Genomic DNA, 23631 nt, shown 5'->3' with positions numbered 1-23631 from the left:
ACTCAATTTTACTTCCACCATTTAAAAAAAAACTCCCAAAGAAGCTATTCAGCAAAATAAATATCCCAAGATGTGTATATATCCATGTTTAAGCATAACCTCGTAAAGACATGCGCCCATGTGTTGGGGCTGTGCAAGCTGAGACCAGGATCCAGTCTCAGTCTCCAGCAGGAAACCAACAGGCGGAAGCTGTGAGCCTGCCCTTTCCGATAGCCATATAAATCCTAGGCACTGGACCGTAATTCAACACTCCTGGGTCGGCTTTGTTTAGAAAGATCTTGACAGAACCGCTTCCCAGAAGTTATCAGAATGATTGTGTCGACAATTTTTCTCAGTTTATTACTGACTTTCTTATCATGTGAGTGTTTTTTTGTTTAAGTCTGTCTTTGTTGCTGTCTCAATGTTAGTCTACCTCAGGAATGTAAAAGTAATGCTCATGGTTTATTTCTTGTCTTTTTTAAAGGTGTCCAGTCGGAGGTTGTTTTGACCCAGCCAGAGGCAGAGACTGGCCGTCCCTCAGGCAGCCTGAAACTGACCTGTAAAACCAGCGGGTTCGATCTCAGCAGCAGCTACATGAGCTGGGTCCGCCAGGTTCCCGGCCAGGGTCTGGAGTGGCTGGTTAGCTACTATAGTTCATCCAGCAATAACTATGCACCAGCGATTAAGGGTCGATTTAGTGCGTCCAAAGACACTTCAAAGAACATTTTCGCGTTGGAGATGACTAACCTGAAGATCGAAGACACCGCCATCTATTACTGTGCAAGTGGGTCACAATGCTGTGCACAGCGACATCCTCATACAATAACCACTGACAAGGATTTATCTCAAATTGGTGATTTCTACCGTGGCAGGAGCGAGAAATAATGTGAGATGCAATTTAAACACAATCCAGTCGTGCTAGTTTGTACAAATGTATAATTGTTTTCTACCTTCTTCGTGTTGATTGTCAAGTTAAATGCAGACCAAACCTGGAAAAGTATTCCAAGCTTTCAAAATACAATGAATAGTAAAAGCTGAAATAATGCACCAAATCATTTTTAGAGGAGTCTGAATCACTGCTTTCTAGGAAGTGAAGAAATTATTTGCATTTTACAGTTTACAGTCTGTCATAGTATTTGACACAACGTGTCTCACAGTGATATAGCTGGTACTATCTTGATTACTGGGGCCAAGGGACCATGGTGACAGTGACTTCAGGTAAGAACTTTGAACATTCTTAGTGACTTTTTAAAAACTTTCCATTCATGTGACTAATTTCTGAATTAAATGAAACTCAGATTCTGTGCTGAGTTTGGTTTGGTTCGGATTGATTTTTGTTCAGACTGATTATAGACTTCAGTTAAGGCTCAGCAAATAGTTAAAATGGTGATGATGGAGTCATTTGCTCAGTGTATCTCTTTTTTTTGATCAGATGGACATTCTATGTGGCTGGGTTACTTGAAACACCTAATGTCTCTTAATCAGTCAGCTATAAATAATGTTTAATGTCAGTGACACCCTGACTGTGAGTTTTATTATCAACAACAAATGCTACGAATTCATAGATGTTCAAGATATTACCAAACATGACTAAAATATGCTAAAATATCATTATTCATTTCTTGAATATATGTTCTTACCATGATTATATTTTCTCATTTATTTTGTTAATTTTGTTGATGACAAGCAGGTTAGAAACTGTCATCAAAGTTTCTTGCGGTGCTATATTGCATTCTGTTGATTAGATTCGGAGTTTGTTTTACTGTTGAATTGAGTTGATTGGATTTTGGCTTTGTTTTAGTTGATTCGGGTTGAACTGTGTTGATTGGATTCTGACTTTGTTTTTACTTGGTTTTGTTGAATTGTGTTGATTGACTTTTGAAATTGTTTTATTTGATTCTGTTGAATTGAATTGGTTGGATTCTGATTATGTTTCATTCAAATCTGTTGTTTTGAGTTGATTGGATTCTGATTTTATTTTCCTTGATTCTGTTGAATTGAGTTGATTGGATTCTTATTCAGTTTGTGAAATTGATCTGCGTTTTCATGCTTTCTGAATCGAAGTTTTCTTTCTGGTGAGGAGATTGACTCTCTGGAATACTTTTCATTACCAATATTTGTGAAGTTCTTTTGTTTTTCATGAATCATTTCTGCATTTGTTAAACTTATATGACATATTTTTCTCTGCTTGATTGAAAACATTACATCCATTTGTAACGGTCTGAAAAACAACTTAAGGCAGAAACCCAGATGTGTGAGAAATGAAAAAAAAACGAGTTTTTAATGGATTGACTTTTAAAAAAAAACTCCGTTCTAATTGTAAACGAACTGAATTTTGTTTGAGTAGCCTCATTCAAAATAAAATTTGGGACCTAAATCTGAAACTGCAGAATTGATCAGATCACGTAATTGAAACTAACTTAAAATTATAATGTGGTAATATTTGTCCATTCAGTAATTTTGTTTTGACCATGAGGTGATTAATCAATATATGCCTTCAACCCCACTCTACTGTGCGCTGCACAAGATTGTCATGATCAGGAAGGGTGTGCAGGTTAGAAATAAATTGAACTATTGCCAGAAACGTTACAGCTTTAAGTGTTAAGTCCCCTCAAAACAAGGTTGCTATTATGACCTGTTATTTCTATTCAATTTAATCATTAGTTTGCTTGATTCTGAGCAGCTTTGTTAGACTTCAATTTGGTTTTATTTGTGAGGTGACATCATGTCCTTGGTTCTGTCGAAAATGTTTGCAGAGCTAGTTCTGCTGCAAACATACCGTGTTGTGATCTGGTGATCGTTGATCTGTTGAGGAGGGACTGTGCTTGGGTAACATTAAATGTGTTATATTTGGGAAACCGTTTCTGGTTTCTACATTGTTTTTGCAATGTTAACACGGTTGGTGACAGTGAACTGCTCTTTCCTCATTCAATGCAATCAGCATGCGAGTTAAAATTTCATAAAGTCTATGATAAAGTGAAAGGCAAATCGCACAGGTTTTAGAAATGAAGGGAAAACAGATACCTTCAGGTGCTATTTTTACTTAAAATAAATAATTAAGGATTAATCTAATCCATGCTTTACAATCCAAATTCGAAACTCAACTATCTAGTTCAATCACAAGGTCTGTCTTTAAACAGTTTACAAGTCATAGAGAAATATAAATAGAATTTCAAAAGTCGAATGTTCTAATTGTTCTTGCTCTTGAGCAAAAATACCATGACTGTGCTATAATTGATCAAGAAACACCTTTCAATTCCGCTGTACACTACATACATATTTTTCTGGCTGGAAAAGATCATTGGCAAAGACCATTTGGAAATTCTGCTCAATTCTATGAAGAACAGATCAGTTTCACTGCTTTGATCAGTTTCACATATAACTTGAGTTAATTAATTGTTATGTCCCTGATTAAACTGGATTTGCAGGATAAAAATAAAACATTAACTGAATTATTTAACCTGCACAGTGCTTTAGGTGTTCCCAATCTGTGCATTTTAAATAAATAGTTACATTTTACAACAAAATATCAACTGAAGAGTCATTCTTCAGGAAACAACTGCTCTAGTGAATTATGTGACCAACCAAATTTCGAATTAATTAAAGTAATCCACTCATGAACTCCAGGGCAGCATGGTGGCTCAGTGATTGGCATTGCTGCCTCACAGCGCCAGGGTCCCAAATTTGATTCCACCCTCGGGTGACTGCCTGTGTGGAGTTTGCACATTCTCCCTGTGTCTGTGTGGGTTTCCTTCGGGCGCTGTGGTTTCCTACCACAGTCCAAAAGATGTGCAGGTCAGGTGATTGTGCAGTTTAGCACAGCCCTAGTGTTCAGGGATGTCTAGGTTAGGGTGCATTAGTCAAGGACAAATATAAATTAGGGGGAATGGGTCTGGGTGGGCTACTTACTGTTCAGAGGGTCAGTGTGGAATTGTTGGGCCAAATGGCCTGTTTCCATACTGTAGGAACTCTCCTCTTAAAACCATGGGAGTACTTGCTGCAAACGCAGAAAATTCATTTTACATCGATGTGTTCAGGCGTATGCAGAGTTCACAAATTTGCAGAAGACATGAACTAGAGGATAACAGAGCACATTGTTTATTCAAACACTGAAAATAGAGTAATATTTATTTTAATTAATATACTTGATCGATTTATTGCAATGTAGCGATCTGAAGGAATCTGCTCACTTTAGTTCAGTGTAACAATCATTTAGATTAGATTTCCTGCAGTATGTATCAGGCCATTTGGCCCAACAAGTCCACACCGACCCTCTGAAGAGGAACCCATCCAGACCCATTCCCCTACCCTATATTTACCCCTGACTGATGCACCTAACACTATAGACAATATAGCATGACCAGTTCACCTGACTTGCACATCTTTGGATTTTGGGAGGAAATCCACACAGACACAGGGGAGATTGTGTAAACTCCACATAGGCCGTCACCCGAGGCTGGAACCGAGCCTGGGTACCTGGATCTGTGAGGCAGCAGTGCCCACATTTACTTAGACATCCGTTAAAGTGGGCAACTCCAGACAGAAGCATGTTTTCAATTCATACCTTTTTCAACATTTTAGTTCATTACAAGCAGTTAACAAGAAAATAACCTTGCCCTAATTCCTTCAACAGAAATGCTTTCCACACTGGAATGCAGTATTATTTATGCAGTGCATGCAAAATCTCCACAATTCGAGGAACGTTTTAAGAATATGTAAAAATAATTTAGAGAATAATCCATTTCCTCCAGATCTGTGCTTTAATTGGCGATATTTCCCACCTCAATAATTTTGTTAAATACAATGACTTATTAAGTTTATGAACTCAGTGGTTATTTATGTTCATTGTGAACACATTCTCGTTCACATTAATCCACTGGTTAGTTCCTCTGATGAATATTCAATTACAGTGAATATATTTGACGTGAGGAGTTGAGCAATGTATCCTCTGGGATTAAGTCTGTTGTACAGTTTGTTTCAGTGTTATCTCTGACTAACTTGTCCACGGTCCTGACCATTTATAAATTGTCCAGTTCGGATACCTGAATCTCAGACAGTTCAATTTTATCTCGCGCTTCAAAACCACTTTTATCTGCCAGAAATACAATATTTGATTAGGTGCCTCAGAATTGAGAGCCCTGACTAAGTTGTTCCAATCAGAACGAATGTTTCAGGAACAAAAGGCAGATAGCAAGAGTTTTGAAATTGGTTGTTGACAACAAGAGATATTTGATTGAGCGAGGCAGAGGGAAATATGCTGCATATTTTCTTTGTGCCTCAGTTATGCAGGAGATGTTTCATGGCACAATGTAAAATCAGAATTTTTTTTGCATCTTATTATTTGAAAACTTATTATCAGCTTTTAATGTTACTGGCGATGGTCTTATTACACTTCAAAATATTTTAATCTTTTTCAAACTAAGTAGACCGTCTGGTGCAGCAACATTCACAGGGGAAAGAGGAAGGGAGTTCGAGGTTGGAATCTAGTGACAGTGAATTGATGGCAATGCAATTCCTAGTTTTATTGCTCTGTAGTTCCCATTGAGTTTGAACAATTTGGAGCAGCTGTCAAAGTATTCTTGGATAAATGTTGAAATGTTACTTTCATTGTACAAACATTCTGGAACAATCCCTGGTTGTTGGAAGGTGTTAATAACTAACATGGTTTATAAACTGTCAAAACAGGTGAGCTGTGTTCTCCGTGATAGTGTCGAGCTCATTGTGTTCAGGTCTGTTGTGATGTTGTGGTAGGGTCCCTGATTCTGTGCCAGGTGGCCTGTGTTCACTTACAACCTATTAGAGAGGTATGTAACACCATCTCTTATCAGGTTACTTCAGTACAAGAAAGCAGATTGAGATGTTTGGGTGTTTGTTGGAATTCCACTCACAGAGGCCACTGAAATCTATTCAATCGCTGTCCTGACTTGTGTCTCTTAGACATTAAACAGAATTTTGGTGGTTAGCAGCTTTTTCCAGATCAATATTTGTTCACAAGCTTTTGGGCATCGCTAGATGGGGTTAATGGAGTAAGTGCTCAAAGAAATCCCAGCTTTTGACTTGCTGTCCTAACAATATCATTTATAAATAATCCCGAATGAAACATTTTCAAAGTATATTTGATGAGATTTTGCTTAAGCTGTTTTACTTTATATTAAACCAGTGCTGTAGCTGAATTTGATTGTTCAGTACTGTGGGGGTTTCTGTTGAATCCAACACTTGCAGCAGATGGTGATAGCTTTTCAGTTGGTCTTCCATTGCTATCTCAGACCATCCAGTACCTCTGCTAAGAATCCTTTTTTCAACAGGAGTCAAGCCAACGGAATCACTGTTTATCTCAACGGGTGTGAGCTCTTGTGCCAAAAACATGAAAACAATTTGGTGAAGAGGGGGTCTCTGGATGGGAAAGGTTAAACTTGCCTTCTCTCCACAGGAGCTGCTAGACCTGCTGAGTTTCTTCAGACGTTTCTGTCTTTATTTTGGTTTTCTAGCATTTAAAGTTTGTTGTTTCATTGAAAAACGTTCTGTTCGATTAAACACGTTCTTCAGAGAAAGGATGCATTTGAACAAATTGCAAATGTTCAGAGATATTATTGAATTTGAGTGCCCTGATCTCGAGCTGTAGTTTCACAAGAAACTATTATGAAGTAACAACACACTGCAGAGTGCAGTGGCTGCTGTAATTGGGTGGAAGTTATTTTGATCACTCAAATAGAGAATGTCAGTGATCCCGTTCAAAATAATCAACAGAAGTTTTTTTTAAAGCATGTGTGAAACAATTAATTTATCGAAATATTTTAATCAAAAGTATTCACGGCCAGTGCTAGCTTAATGAATGACACAATGATAGGAAGGTAGGAACAAGAGGAGGGCACTCAGCCCCTCTAGTTGTTCCCCCACTTACTTAGATCATGGTGCATCTGTGAGCTCAATCCACAGATCTCCCTTTGGCTAAAGCTCTTTAACACCTTTGTTTAACAAGCAAAAGCTATCCCAGATTTACTGATTTGACTGCCCATAACAAAGGGAGACACCATTTCTGAAAGACATTCCTGTGAGTACTGTGACACAATGAGGCTGGGATTAATTGCTCATGAAAGTAAACTTTAAATATCTGACAATTTCCAATTGAAACATCCCAATCATCATATTTCATTAATTTAACACTATACTTCCCTGGAATCAAGAAATATAATGTGTGATTGCCTTGCTAAAAATGAGGAGAAAGTGAGGACTGCAGATGCTGGAGATCAGAGCTGAAAATGTGTTGCTGGAAAAGCACAGCAGGTCAGGCAGCATCCAAGGAGCAGGAGAATCGACGTTTCGGGCATGAGCCCTTCTTCAGGAAGGGCTCCTTGGATGCTGCCTGCTCCTTGGATGCTGCCTGACCTGCTGCGCTTTTCCAGCAATACATTTTCAGCAGTTGCTAAAAATGAGGGAAGCTTCATTCCTATTATATGATTAAGAAATAGCTCTGTTCATTCAGTGAAAACACAGTCAAATCACTCAAAAGGAAACCATGATTTGGAGATGCTGGTGTTGGACTGGGGTGTACAAAGTTAAAAATCACACAACCCCAGGTTATAGTCCAACAGGTTTAATTGGAAGCACACTAGCTTTTGGAGTGACGCTCCTTTATCAGGTGATAGTGGAGCGTCACTCCGAAAGCTAGTTTTCTTGGTGTTGTGTGATTTTTAAAAAAAGGAAATCATGTCATCTTGTGTAGACACACAAGTGCCTCAAATAATTTTCAATTCTTCTAGTGGTTGTTTGAATCTCGAGACAGGTGTGGAAGTGTCAGACTTTTTATATCGCCTTGAGAAACAAGTTGTCATCAGTCTATTTGAATTGCTGAAGTTTGTGTGGTATTAGCATATTCACAGCGCTGTTTGGAAGTAAGTCCCATGGCTGTGATTGAGGAAGAGGAAACGGGCAGGGAAATAGTTGAGAGTTAAGTTGAAGTCTGATATGGAGGAAAGCTTCACATGCATGTGTGCCCTTATCCTCAAGGATCACAATTTTGGAATATGCTGCCGAACGGACATGTCAGCATGCAAAATGGAAGCTGAAGAAGGCATCTCGGCCTCTCTAGAAGGCTATTCCATTCATGGGATCATCATTAATCTTGCTGCTCATCAATCTTCCCAACACACTGATAACATTGAACCTGATTGTTTACTGTTCAACACAAGAATGGTGAATTCGTTTGGAATTCTCCACCACAGAAATTCATAGATTCAAGACTCATAGATTCTTGAAAGCGTTGTCTCAAGTACCTAGTGTGTTGAAGGTGTTTGGCGCACATACCTTCATTGGTCAGAGCACTGAGTGCAGGAGTTAGGGCTTCATGTTGTAATTGTCCAAAACATTGGAATGAACTGCCAGAGGAAGTGGTAAATGCAGAGCTAGGTCCCACATTGAGAAGCCATTTGAACAGCTACAGGAACTGGATAGGTCTGGATGGATATGGGCCAAAGGCAGGCAAGTGGAATGAGTTTAATTTGGGAACTCCGGTCAGCATGGATGGGCTGGACCAAGGGAACTGTTTCGGTGCTGTACGACTTTATGTCTCACTGACTTTATGGTGGATAGGCTCAAAGTTGGAAGGTGGTGAGCAAGTGAGGGGCTAGATTGGGCATGTGGGAAAGTTTGGGCTGGTAGGCTGGCTGCTGGGTAAGCTTGCGTGCACTCTGTCTGGCAAGGTGGCATCAAGGGAAATGGTAATGGTCACAGGATAATTTGGTCGAATTGTGCTTGGTAGGTGAGGGGTAGTTTGAGCTGAAATGCAGGAGGTCTGTCTTTGCCAGGCTGGTTTATGGAGAGGTGGGCAGGATGCCAGGCTGGTTAGTGTAGAGATGGGCAGGGTGCCAGGATGTTTCAGGGGGTGGAAGGTCACTGTAATGAAGTGACAGGTGGACGTGTTGTCAAAATACAAAGCTCAGAGTCTGGCAAAATGGTAGGTTGTAAAGCACAGATGCCAAAGGAGCTAGGATGCAATGTGCACAGGTTGTCTTGGGTAAGGTGAGAGGTCAGTGATCAAGGGCTGAGGTCATGTCTTGGGTAGTGGGCTGTTGTGGAAATGATGGTGTCAGGTCCGGTAAGGGCCACGTTCACCATGGACCAGGTACAGGGCGGCAGGAGTGTAAATGACTGAAAGGAATTGAGATCATATGTCCATCTGGAATATAGAATATAGAACATTACTGTGCAGTACAGGCCCTTCAGCCCTCGATGATTCCACAGGTCAGTGTAAAAATCTGAAGCCTATCTATCCTACACTATTCCATTTTCATCCATATGTTTATCCAATGACCTTTTAAATGCCCTTAAAGTGGGCGAGTGTACTATTGTTGCAGGCAGTGCGTTCCATGCCCCTACCACTCTCTGAGTTAAGAAACAACCTCTGACATCTGTCATCTATGTCCTCTCCTGCTAGCCATCACTATTCAAGGAAAAAGACTTTCACTGTCCACCCTCTGTTTATCTTTTATGTCTCAATTAAGTCAACCTTCTTCTCTCAAACAAAAACAGCCTCAAGACCCTCATCCTTTCCTCATTAAACCTTCCCGCCATACCAAACAACATCCTGGTAAACCTCCTCTGAACTCTTCCAAAGCTTCCACATTCTCTCTATAATGTGGCGACCAGAACAGTACACAATACTCCAAGTGCAGCCACACCAGAGTTTTGTACAGCTGCAACCTTACCTAGTGGTTCTGAAACTCAGTCCCTCTATCGATGAAAGCCAGCACAAAGTATGCCTTCTTAACAACTCTATCAAACTGGCTGGCAACTTTTAGGGATCTGTGTACATGGGCACCAAGATCTCTCTGCTCAGCTACACTGTCAATATGGATTGCCTTGGATGTGTTTTGTGTGATAGGGGGTTGTGTGTTCCGGGCATGAATGGGTGTATAGCAGGGTGGGGTTTGTCAATGTGAGTGGAAATTTAGGTCTAGGCAGAGTAAGTGCAGTGGTTAGTCTGAGAGATGAGGTTTGGTGGTGAACTGCGTATCAGTTTGATAGTTATTAAAGTTAAAGATTACTTGTTCATTTCTCAAATCATATTTACATAAATACTCAGCTGTAACACTCCAAAGTCTCTGAACTTTAATGGTCCTCCATTTTTCAGAGGCCTCCAGAATTCAGATCATTGTAAATTAGATGTTTCAACTTCCAGACAATTGGCCTGAGTTCAGCCGTGGCAGCCATCCTCCCCGTCCCAGTGCACAGCTCCTGCCTGTGCTGCTGCTGCTGCAGTGACCTTCCTCCCAGAGAGAACATTCTGTCTTGCATTGATAAGTGAGGAAGGCTCACTGGACCTGATTTCCAAGTATGGGGATGGCAAACACGAGGGGACACAACTTTAAAGTGAGGAGAGATAGGTATAAGACAGATAGCAGAGGTAGTTTCTTTACTCATTGAGTAGTAAGGGTATGGAGTGCTTTGCCTGCAATGGTGGTAGATTCGCCAAGTTTAAGTACATTTAAGTTGTCATTGGACAGGCCTATGCATGTACATGGAATAGTGTAGGTGGGATGGGCTTCATATTAGTATGTCAGGGCAGCGCAACATCGAGGGCCGAAGGGCCTGCACTGCACTGTGATGTTCTATGTTCTATGATTCACTCTGATTTCTCTCCGGGGGTACTGCCAGCTGTTGGGTATTTCCAGCAGCACGGTACCTAGTGGGGCGGCACGCTGGTTCCATGGTTAGCGCTGCTGCCTCACAGTGCTAGGGACTCTGGCTCCATTCCAGCCTCGGGTGACTGTCTGTGTGGAGTTGGCACTTTCTCCCCATATCTGTGTGCATTTCCTCCCACAGTCCAAATCTGTACAAGCTGGGGAAATTGCAAATGTTGTGTTCAGTGATTGGGAGGTTAGATGCATTAGTCAGGGTTAACCGTAGCATAATAGGGTAGAGGAATGGGTCTGGATGCGTTTCTTTTCAGAGGGTGGGTGTGGACTTGTTGGGCCAAATGGCCTAATTGCACACACTGTAGAATTTCGATGAATCTGCATTTCCTTGGTTTGTATTTTGTGAAACTTCTCTGCTCTTCACAGCAATCCAATGAAAGTGTCAATTGGTGAGATCTTCAAACAGTTACTGGGGTGGGATCAGGATGTTCTTCTTCCTAAATGATATGGCAATGGTCAAGGTCGAGGGCATGTTTCTCAAGAGGGAACCAATGATCATGATCAGCAACTGGTAGGAAACAAAAATAAACTCCAGTTATGCTGCAGACTTCAGCGGGAGCATACTGGCAAACGGTTACAGCTGAGGATACATTTGAGTAACTGATAAGGTCAAATTAACAGAAACTAACATGCTCAATTGGTCATTCTATTGTAGAGACACCATCTCCCCCCACGCTTTATGGCCTGGTCTCCTCCTGTGAGGAGCACAGCACCGGTTCGACAATCTTTGGTTGTTTGGTGATGGACTATTCCCCAGACGTCACCAAGGTAACCTGGAAGAAAGGTGGGGTGCTAATCACGAATGGTGGATTGAAGACTTACCCATCAGTGAGAAACAAGAAGGGAACCTACACCCTGAGCAGCCAGTTAACCCTGCCCGGGTCAGCGGTAGATTGCCCCAGCAAAATCTACTGTGAGGTTCAACACAGCGGGTCTCACAAGAGCAAAGAAATGCCATGTGGTACGTATTGTGGGAACTGAGATAAACAGAGCATCTGGCATTAATATGAATAAGGCATTATTTATAACCATTTTCACAGAATCACCTTATACAGTACAGGAAAAAGGCCCTTTGATCCATCCAGTTTACGCCTATCAATAACAGCCACCTAACTATTCCAGTCTCATGTGCCAGCACATGATCCATTGCCTTGTGTGACTTGCCCTTGCAAGGATGCATCTCAATACTTCATACTTATTATGAGGGGCTCAGTCTCTACATGACTTATAGGTGCTGAGCTCCAGGCTAACACCACCCTCTGTTTGATTTTGTTTTCCCCTGAGATCCACTTGGAACCTCCTGGCCTTACCTTCACCCTGTGCCCCTGAGGCATTGATCTCTCCATCAAGGGGAAAGGTTTCATCCAGTTTACCCAGTCTATGCCTAAAATAATTCTAGACATCATGATAATCTTCTCCCTAATTCTCCTCTGCTCCAAGGAAAACCCCTGTCTATCTCATCTAGTTTCATAACTAAAACCCTCCAACCCAGGCAAGATCCTGGCAAATCTCATCAATAATGCCTTCAGTGTAATCACATTCTTTCGATAACATGCACACAACGCTTCAGTATGGCCTAACCAGTGTTCTATCAAGTTCCAGTATCATCTCCCGATTCTTCATTGTCAATGTCTAGGCTAATAAAAGCAAATATCCTCCCACCTCCTTAGTCTCTTTATCCAGACGACACAGTACTATAGGGGATCGGTGGGTACATGCACCAAAGATCCTCAGGCCTTTCCAGGGTTCCACCATTCAAAATGTCATACCTCACAGATTCTTCTGCCGAATTACATTACCTTACATTTATCCAGAATAATTTCCATTTGCAACTTCTCTTCACATACAACCAACCCTTTTATATCCTCCTACAATCTAAAGCCATAATGCTCATGACTTACCAACATGACAGTTTTCATTTCATCTGTGAATTCACTGGTTAATCCTCCTAAATTTGAGTCTCAATCATTGGTATGTAAGAGAAATAACGTGGAAATCAACCCCAATCCCTACAGAACACCAGGAGACATAGATTCCCAGTCACCCAGACACCCGATGACTATTATCCCCTGCTCCCATCACTCAGCCAGTTCTCGATCCAATCTGTCAAATTAACTCGGATCCCATTGGCTCTGATTATTGCTATCATCTGGACATCGAGTTATCTCTCTGAAAACTACTATCAAATTGTTACACATGACTTTCTCTCAATAAAACTATGCTGAAAATTGTTGATTTATCTTCCAAATGAAGACTAATTTCACTTTTCAATAGTTTCCCTACCACTGAGACTAGCCTGACAGATCTGTGTTTTCATTATTTATCCCTTCCTTTGTCCTGCGTAACAGTGCAACGTTGGCTGATCTACACTCACTTGGCACAACTGCTGTGGCCAGACAGTAATTCTAAATTATTGTTAGCGACCCAACTATTTCATCCCTTGCATCGCTCAACCGCTTGGTATACTTTTCATCTGCCCTGGAAATATAACCACTTTTCATTTAGCAAGACAACACAGAACATCACGTCATGTGCCCTAATTTCTGAAAGTACATCACAACACTCCTCCATGATTTCTGTCCCCACATTGTCCCTCTTACTAGTGAACACTGACACAACACATTCGTTTTGACCACAACCTAATCCTCCGGCTCCACTCCAATAATAACACTTAATGGGCATTACTGTTTCCCGAATAATTCTTTTATTATGAATGAGCCTGTAACTTTTAAAAATATTTTCCTTTATTTTGACTCCTATTATTTTCTCATGGTCCCTTTTGCTCTTCTAATTCCTTTGTCTTTCAAACTCCCCCTTGCGCGTTCTGTACTCCATACTAATTTCTATTGTTTTGAGATTTCAGTATAGACAGGAAGCCTCCCTTGTTTCTCCTTATCTCACCCTCCATGCCCTTTGGTATCCAGAGCACGCTACATTCTTGGTCCCATTCAGTGGCTTCCTGAGAAATGTCCTCCCTATGATTTTCCTGTCTCTTTCTTAAATGTTTCACACTGCTCTGACTCAGATTTACCAATAAGTGTCAGCTTCCAGTCCACTCTGGTTAAGTCATTACCTGATCTTACTAAAATTGTCCTTCCCCTTTTCAGAACTTTGGGCCAATTTCTATTCCTTTGCAGTACAATCTGAAATCCAACTGATTTACGATCGCTGTCTGCAAAGTGCACCACCATTGATGTTTTACCCACTGGGTCGACTTCATTCCCAAAAGTTAAGTTCAGGTTCACCCCTCTCTTGCAAGGTCTGGATTAAAATTCTCTGTATTAACACATACTTTGTTTAAATATTCTCCTGGGGGCATTTTCAGAATTGTGCTCCCTCTAAACGTTAGACAAAATGAATATCCAAGCCTATGCTGAGGAAGTTAAAAACCTCTCTTCTCATTCCCCTATTTAATTTACATATCTCTGAAATTTATCCATGTATTTGCACTTGGTCTTTTGGACCTATAGTAAGGCCTATCGTGCTCTCCCAGTAGTTATGTTTGCTGTATTTTGGTTTTGAAGTACTGTCCATTTGCCTTTGTTCGAGGAGGTATCTATGATTTCATTTCTCTTTACAGCCTAAAATACTCTTGTCAGAATTGTGACAGAAGCAACATTCCGTGCCGCAAACCCCTGCCCCCATCCTTTTCCATCTTTCCCTGTCTCGCCTGAAGGCACTAAATCCTGGAAAATTGAATAGCCACTCCTGCCCCGCTCTCAATATGTCTCCGTGATCGCAACAGCATCATTTCCTCATTTATGCCGGTAATTCATCTGCCTTGATCATCAGACTCTGTCATTAAAACGAATACCATCCAATGTTGCTATCTCCCTTCTGATGTTACCGGCCTATAGTTTCTATGCCTCCTTGACTCCCTTGCTGTGTCCAATAATTTTAGCCTTTCACATTGTCCTGATGATCTTTCTGTGTGGATCCCAGCTTCTCCAGCACTCTGCACAATTATGATTCTTGTATCCATTAATCACAAGAAACCTTGATATATGAGAACTGATTGTATTTGTTATGAAATTCATCAGATAATTTATGCGATGTGTTTCCTAAAGGTACAGGTCCTCTCCCACCAACTCTTCTCCTAACTGTGAGCTCCAGTGAAGAAATCGCAAGCAGCAAGTTTGCAACTGTCGTTTGTTCAATCATCGATTTCCATCCGAAGGCAATCAACGTGACTTGGTTGAAAAATGGCCGACGCTTGGATTCTGGCTTCTTCACGTCTCCCGTGTGTGAGGCGAACGGGAACTTCTCGGTGACGAGTCGGCTGATGGTCCCTTATGGTGAATGGTACAACAGCGCAGTCTATACCTGCCAGGTCACTCACGAAGAGAACATTCAAAGTAAAAACATCACCGCACTCCAGGGTAAGAGACACATACTGGGAGAGCTACAAATCACTCTGAACTCTGATGTGAATCAAACACACTAATTTATCAGGCGTAGTAAACAGCACGGTACAGCTTCTCATTTCCCAGCATGTCACGTATCTCATTTCAGTTTGAATGTTACATTAGCATTGCTCATAATTCAACATTTTGGCAAGTCAGAAAAGCATGTTTCCTCTCTGTTGAAGGTAGATATATAGACAGTGAGCTTTGTTAAATAGTTTGTTAAATAGTTTGTTGCCTGACCATGCTGGGAGAGGCATTCAGAGTGATGAATCCTTGCCTGGTAGTGGCTTCAAGGATAAGTTTGGGGGTGGAGGGGGGATATTGGAGAGATATCTAATTGAAACATAGAAAATACTGAGAGACTGAGGTCGAGTGAATGTAAATAGATGTTTTGACTGGTAGGCGAGACTAGGATCCAAGGGCACAGTCTCAGGGTCAAAGGGGCACTGTTTAGAACTGAGATGGGGAGGAATTTCTTCAGCCAGAGGGTGATGAATCTGTGGAACTTGTTGCTGCAGAGGGCTGTGGAGACCAGGCCATTGTGTATATTCAAGCCAGAGATGGATCGGTTCTTGTTTATTGTGGGGAGAAGACCATAGAATGGCTTTAGCCCAAATGTCGATTTTCCTGCTCGTCGGATGCTGCCTGACCTGCTGTGCTTTTCCAGCATCATTCTGATCTAAACTCTGGATTGGCCGAACAGCCTTATTCTGATCCTCTATCTTATGATGTTGTGGTCTCAAAATGACGTGGTTAAAATATGCAGTGACCCTAACTTGAAAATAAATCAAAATGCGTTCAATGCTTCACTCCCTGCTCAGGAATGACCTGTTGGCCTTGGACATTGTACGACATCGATTTTTATCTGGTACTGAGTTCTTTAATTTCATTTATGGGATCAGACCACAGACCAAGTGGGTATCACATTTGATGAACTGGGATAAACGTGATCTCACTGAGCCTCTTTAAGATGCTCTCTGTAATTAGTGGATGAGGCAGGAGAATAAATTCTGGTAAGAATGCTACAATAGGGATGAATGAACGAGGAACTCGAGACAAGCTGATTTAGCCTGGTTTGGGGTGGCGATGTTTACACAGTGGGTAGTGGATGTCTATAAAATTAGTGTACATTTCCATCACGTTTGTAGATTAATTTAAGACACTTTTGTTTGTTTTTTTTTCTCCCCTGCTCTATGAAGAAATTAAAAAATGTAGCTTGGTAAATAAAGTGAAAGTACAGACCAGTCATGAACTAACTGAATGGAGGGAAAGACTTAAGGAGATGGGTGTCCTTCTCGATATCCAATGCTGTACTCAGTGCCTTGTTTTCAGATCTACTCCAAACTCAGCCCACGAGGAACAATGACATAAATTAGAGAATGACATCACACCAATAACGCAAAGTATTTTTGATCACGTTAAATATAATGAACAGAATTTCCATGGATATTCACTGCTCCTGTAGCACTTTAGAACTCTGCAAAGAGAATAATTATTATTTCTTATAATTTGTCCAAAATTTGGGATGTGATTTGGCAGTCAGCGTGACCAGCAGCACTTGCACCTAAGGGTTATGAACATGGAAATGAACACATTATATTCAGATTACTCTTGTCACAAGTATCAATAGATGGTCTTAAGTGAGAGACAAACTCTGAAAGAAAGGTAATTCCATGGGTTACATCATGGTATCTTCGATGATTTTACTTTTTTCACAGCTTTCACTTGTTACAAAGCCAGTGTTCTTTTGGAATAATTACACAGGGTATGTCACAGGTAATCACAAATGCTTTCACAAATCAAAATACATCAACAAGAGTAAGCATTGTTTCAGCAATGGTTGGAGTTGCCATTTCGAAGGTGGTGTCTTCACCCTGTGAAGAAGTAATCTGAAGATTAGGTGTTTGTATCATAAAGGGGCATTTTTCATTGACTTTGATTTTTGTTTCATAGAAGATACCGAGTGCCACCCTCACACCGTTAAAATCCTCCCACCGCCAATCGAACAAGTCTTACTGGAAGCGACGGTGACGTTAACCTGCGTTGTGTCCAATTTTCTTCCTGGAGTCAGCGTGACCTGGAAACAAGATAAGAAGCCTCTGAGCTCAGAGATTGCTGACCAGCCTGGACAGACTCCCGACAGCGTGATCAGCAAATTAGACATTTCTACTGAAGCCTGGCTGAGTGGTGTTACTTTTGAATGTGTGGTGAACCATCAAAATCTACCGACTCCGCTGAGAGACTCCATCCACAAGGAGAAAGGTGAGCGGTGAGATTAAAACACAAAGCATCCCATGTGTAATCCAGATCCAGTTACATCAATGGCAGGCTTTGATTGGTAATGAACAAACACCGTTGGGAGCATTTATGATGCATCTGAAGGCAGGATAACTAAGTAGCTGATTAAGAAAAAGATGGACCAAAGGATATTGTATTCTGATTAAATCAGATAAGGTGGGAAGAAACCTGGGTTGTGATGTCACCATCAGCAATGACAATTGGACAGAATGCCCTTGTTGTGGGCTGGAAACATGGAGGCAACTTTCACATTAAACTTTACTTTTTTTACTGAACAGAATGTGTACTCTTTTAGAAAACAAAAGTGAATAAATCCCAAATTAAAAATGGCGTATTTTAATATTGAGTGAAATTGTGATATTGGTTCAGGATGTTTTTGATTGATTTATATTTGTCTCAAATATTCTGCAGTGATTAATCCGCTGGAGCCATCAGTGTCAGTCCTCCTGCCACCAACAGAAGAAATCTCCGCACAGAGGTTTCTCTCCCTCACCTGTTTAGTGAGAGGTTTCTCCCCCCGAGAGATCTTCGTCAAGTGGACAAACAATGACAAGCCGGTGAATCCCAGTAACTACAAGAACACCGAGGTGATGGCAGAGAGTGCCAACACTTCCTTCTTCATCTACAGCCTGTTATCCATTACAGCGGAGGAGTGGGCCAGCGGTGCTTCTTACTCCTGTGTGGTGGGACATGAAGCGATTCCATTGAAGATCATCAACAGAACAGTCGATAAATCCAGCGGTAAACCGAGTTTCGTAAACATTTCACTTGCACTGATGGACACTGTTAATTCATGTCAATAAAAATCTCAAAGTTGCATTTAATAATTCAACAGAAGTAATAAAGTTTCTTTTTCCTCCAGTTGTGAGTTAAATACTGAATGAGTTGTTTCTCACTCTGACTTACATTCCATCTGTGTAGTTAAAGTGGGTTATTAACAGGTCTAGGACAAGTGTCTTGTGCAGTTAATGTTCTCTGCTCAGATACACCCTGGGTCAGAGACAGAGTAAAGCTCACTCATTGCAGGATTCCGCCAAGTACCTTATCCATCCTAAATCCCTCTGTGACAAAATCTGACAATGTCCATTTTATGTCCAGGGTAGAGCACGAGTTTTGAACTTGGTGTTCTTGATTCCCCTGATTGGACATTCTTATAAAATTCATGTCAGTTTTAAACTGCCACATTGCACCAATTGGAAATGTAAATTTAAGACACTTTAAAATTAAATTTGATTGGAACATACCAATCGTAAAGAGTGCAGAACAGTTTGAATGTAACCGTTGTTTCTGGGGAACTGCCAGGGATCTTGCACCAGTGCATGAGTTGACAGAATGTAGCTTCACTTTCACACCAAAGAGAATCGACAGATAAGTTGTCGTGGAGCAGAGGGGAGGGGAACGATGAATGGTCTGTCCTCTTGCTCCCTGTGCAGAGTTTTCATGGTAGATGTCCTCTGTAATGTAACCCCGTTACTAACAGGAACAGTCAGCTTCTTGCTTACTGTCCAAAGATTTAACATTTCCATGCAAAATAATACCTTTGAAACATGTTGGACATGCTTGGGCTCTGTTAACAAATGATTAACATTGATTCCCCTAATCCAAAACTGGTGTTTGCATTGTCCCGGTTTGAATTCTGTAGTTTTGTCTCAGTTTTCTGGAGCACATGGGATCAATTCTGGTATTCGAATACCTGATATCATTTTGTTTCACATACAGAACACAAGTAGACATTTTCTAATAAACATATTCAGAAATGTTATCTCTGGGGCAGTGGGGATTTGAACTCACGCTATTTCTCTCAGAGACAGAAATTCTATCACTGCAACAGAAGAGTTGCTCATAAAACGCTTATCTCTTCACGACGATGGGAAATGTTTCCTACAACACCAAGGTCAAATCTAATTATAGGCAATCCATTAAAATTAGAACAATAAATTAGAATAATAAAAATTGCAGTCTGGTATAAGAACAGATACAGAGAGATGATCGCAAATACACACGGAATGACACATATATGGGCTCTCACCTAAAGACACATATTGATGTGCACACTCAAATGTGCATACAGATAAGATGTCACACATGCATACTCGCACAGAGCCACACATGCAAGTGGTACTTGAACACTCACCTAAGCTCATACAAAAACTCACATACACCGAAAGAAAATTATTTGAACAAATGATCAGGGTACTCACACATAACCATGAGAAATATAGACACACGGTAACACACAAATGGGCATGAATACATATACATTCATACAGCACAATGCGTACAGACATACACGCATGAACACACAGATACAAATTCCAAAAAATGTCCTCCCACATGTCAACTCATACAGGCACGTAAGTGCACAGAGATAAACATTAATATAATTATTTTCCCATTTTCAGAATCACAAACATACGATGACAGAGGCAGCTTAATTAGTTATTTTTAAACCACATTGATCAGCATGTATACAATGTCACACGTACACACAAATTCCGAGTCTCACATGCAGACACACAAGTGCATAGATCAATAAATAGAGGGGCGTTTATTAAATAAGGATAATGAGCACAAGCATCAGCAAGCATCCACAAACACTAACACAAACAAGCTTCTCAGGAGATGGTTTGGGAAAGATTGCCACACAAGCAGACATCATCATATAAATATAAACATCCATCAAAACATGACGTTGCATGCTAACATTTATTAAGCATAACATGAAAATAACCTAGTTTAGGTAGGACCTGAAACAGACACATAAGCACACATTTTAGATAGCACTAATGAAAAGTGAACACTCACAAAGACATTACAAGATAAGCATAGGCAACAATGAAGTGGCATATTCGCATAATGATGCTTACACAATGTGAAAAGACCAAAATTTCGGTGCACAAACACATGAGAACACTAGCAGTAAAGGAACAGGAATATGTTTATTCATGCACAGACTCCAACATGGGCAAGAGTGAAGTAAGAGGCACTCAACCACATACACAACCATTAAAGGGAAACCAAACACACCAAGCAGTAGGTCAAATAAATTAAGGGACACATGTACAAAAACTTATTCCTAAATATACAGATCCTACAAACAAAAATATGAAGCAATGTCCTGACTGTGATGTCACTTATATTCACGATTTGCCAAGCAATTGGTCATCAATACATAAAGGTGAGAATCACATTTGAACTTTTATTCAGTGATGGCCACAATTTTCAACTAAAGTGCTGTCACAGCCTATATTTAAAATATAATGATATAATTAAAATAATCATTCGTAATAAGCATTCCTCAAATAATAATATCCTTAAATAATAGATTAAAAGAAAATTAATTTAAAACATTCTGACATGGACAATGAAGAAAGAACATGTGCAGTCAGTATTTGTAATTTCTTGCTGAGAGTCAATAATGCACTGATGGATACAGATAAGAGTCACACTTGAGAAATACCTGACTGCTTTATGAAGATGTAATGGTCTCTAATTACATGACTTGGATACACATAGATCGATCTGGATCAATAAACGATCTAAATGCGTTCTCTCGGCTTTATATTCATAGATTCAATAGATCGCACTTGGATTGAAGACTATGAGGATGATAACAGCAACATCTGGACAACTGCTTCCACGTTCATCACCTTGTTCTTCCTGAGTATTTTCTACAGCGCTGCCGTCACTCTGGTGAAGGTGAGAATAATCACATCTTTCTCATGCCAAACAGCCCAATATGTTTTGTGAAATCTCTAAGTGTGCCATTGAATAAACATTAAATCTGAAAGTCCCTGATCATAAATATCTGTGTCATTGCTTTATCTCTCTTTTCCAGGTTAAGTGAATGAGTTGTGGACCCCTTTGATTTTCCTGATCTGCTTATCAAGGTCTCTGAATTCCCAATCTACAATCTGTCCTGTTGCTGACTCTCACAGTGAGATCACTTCAGTTTATCAGTGTGTAACTGAGACAATAATTGATGGATTTTCGTTTTTACTTTGATATCTTTGAAATGGTTGTGGTTGGAAGAATTTGTAGCTTCCCTGTTGTTTGAAGCCCATTTGTTTTGTTTTTATTTGTTCCTTACTCAGAATGGTTGCCTACCCTTTCTGATGAGCCTTTGTATTCCCTTTCTTGTGACTGTTACTGATGTACAGAAAATTCCCACCTCACAGCGCATGTGTTCTCGTCTCAATGTGGCACCCAACCATTATATTCACTTCTGTTAGCTTTTACATCAACTTTTTGGATAAAAATGCTTTCTGAAATGGTTAATAAATCTCGAATGAATATGCACTAACCTTGAGTTTGCTTAATTCTTTCTTCAAGGCCAGCCAGTAATCAAACATTTTCCCACATCCTACTCCTTTCCCAGCCAAATACTTTCACTTGTTCTGTTTGGTTGTGTTTCATCCAGTCATTTAGTTTAATGTTGCGCTGCCATGCCGCCCACTAATGTAAATGCATCTTTCACACGATATGCCTGATGGAACACTCCAGAGGCAGAATGATTAGAGAACATTTCCTCTTATGCACCAAAGGTCACGGCCTCGGGTCACGTAATGATACAAATGAGGAGCTTTGCTCCACCAGAAGCCTATAAAAGGCAGGCAAAGGAGTTTGAAAGTTTACTCTACACCGTCTAAACTACATGTACTCCCAATGTCCGGACAGCCTGGGTTAGTAATGCATAAATCGCCACCTAAAGCGCCCAACGAAGCATTCATCAGCCAAAAATGTCAACGTTCAGTCAGGTAGTCAGACACAACACGTGCACAATCCAAGGGCGGATTCTCAGAACTGGAGTTTTTCCTCACACATAAATCTCATGGAGCACTATTCCTGGGATCTATTTGACACACCACACCTGTCAAATCCCAGGGAATGAGACTGGGATCTATCTGATACAGGGATATTACTGAACAGCAACCCTCAAAAAATAATAAATCAGAGGTCGATGTTGATCAGGCAAGTCAGAGCTCATGAGTCCCTGAAAATTTCAGCCATTGGGATCTATATGATGCAAGACAGAGTTGGGAACCAATCATAGCAACTGTTCACAGAGTCTGGAAACTATCAGCAGAGGGGAACATTCTCAATTTCTCAGAGTTGGTGAGGTGCATCATCCCGGGAATAGTGTTGTGAATCAGTCACGCACCCAATCTCATAATTTTGCCTTTTGTCAAAAACGTGGCCCCTGAAACTAGATGCAACATTCCAGGTGAGACAAGAGACTGTTTGATTTCAGTTTAACATAATTGCTTTGTGTTTGTTCTCTACGGTGTTATTGATGAAGTAGGGTTTAGTTGCTCTTCTGTCCACGTATCATGGTACATTCCCTGATTTGTGCACATACACATGGAGGATCCTCTGCTCCTTCACCCCCTTTGGGTTTACCCCCTTACTATTGTATGTTCCTCTGAGTTCATCACAAAACAAAGAAGCACGTCACCCCTCCCTGAGACGGAGATCTATCTGACACACCGATATTAATGAATAACAATCCTCAAAAATGATAAATCACAGGTTGATTTCGATCAGAGAAGACAAAGATCAGAAGTTCTGGAAACCCAGCTGCTTTCCATGTCCTTTCCCACAACCCCTCTGTCAAACTTGATGCTCTTAGCTGTTCTTCCAATATCCTAACATTTTACCTTAAATTGCTGTTAATATTTTTCTGTAATTTTGCATGATGGACCAAAGCACAGGTTGAAACAACAAGGACTCCAAACACTGAACTCTGAGAACGTACACAGTAAGGCAGCCTACATTCTGTAACAGCAAACACCCTTAACAAATGGTTGGCAAGTACAAATAGCGGGTGAGACTAACTTGAACTCATCAAAATAAAAGGAAAGTACTCTGGAGGTACAGAGGTGAAGGCAAGAGCTGGGCAGACAGAGTGGAGTTCGTTTTTAAAATTCTTGTTTATATCCAGAATTTTTCTTTCCACACAATGTAACCTTTTATTTCCCATCACCCAAGTCCCCCACAGTCTCTTTATTTTCTGCTACTAACCATCACCAGTAAATTGAATAATTTATGTTCAAAGCCCCTCCCACCATCAAAGATACGGCAGAAGTAGGAATAGCTAGAAGGAGAGATTGGAGTCATTTTTTCTTGTGGTGATACATTACTGCTGTTCTAACACAAGGTATTTCTGAGGGATGGTCCACTGAAGCTATGTGGATGGAACTCATAAAAGTAAGAAGGGCATTTTACTTTGATGCAATTGTAATAGTCCCCCAGTA

General features: G+C 40.6%; 1 gene segment (V, D, J or C); it reads left to right on the top strand.

Moving 5' to 3' along the window:
* Positions 1 to 265: 265 nt before the first annotated feature.
* On the top strand, positions 266 to 21371 carry LOC132806776 (Ig heavy chain C region, membrane-bound form-like). The segment is given in 9 exon segments: positions 266 to 358; positions 464 to 767; positions 1145 to 1197; positions 11329 to 11634; positions 14741 to 15052; positions 17033 to 17341; positions 17789 to 18118; positions 20949 to 21076; positions 21216 to 21371. Coding segments are annotated over 9 exon segments (1800 nt in total).
* The last annotated feature ends 2260 nt before the right edge of the window (positions 21372 to 23631 follow it).

The sequence above is a fragment of the Hemiscyllium ocellatum genome (assembly GCF_020745735.1).
Source record: "Hemiscyllium ocellatum isolate sHemOce1 chromosome 15 unlocalized genomic scaffold, sHemOce1.pat.X.cur. SUPER_15_unloc_26, whole genome shotgun sequence".
Lineage (NCBI taxonomy): Eukaryota > Metazoa > Chordata > Chondrichthyes > Orectolobiformes > Hemiscylliidae > Hemiscyllium > Hemiscyllium ocellatum.
This window is presented reverse-complemented; position numbering and strand designations above follow the sequence as displayed.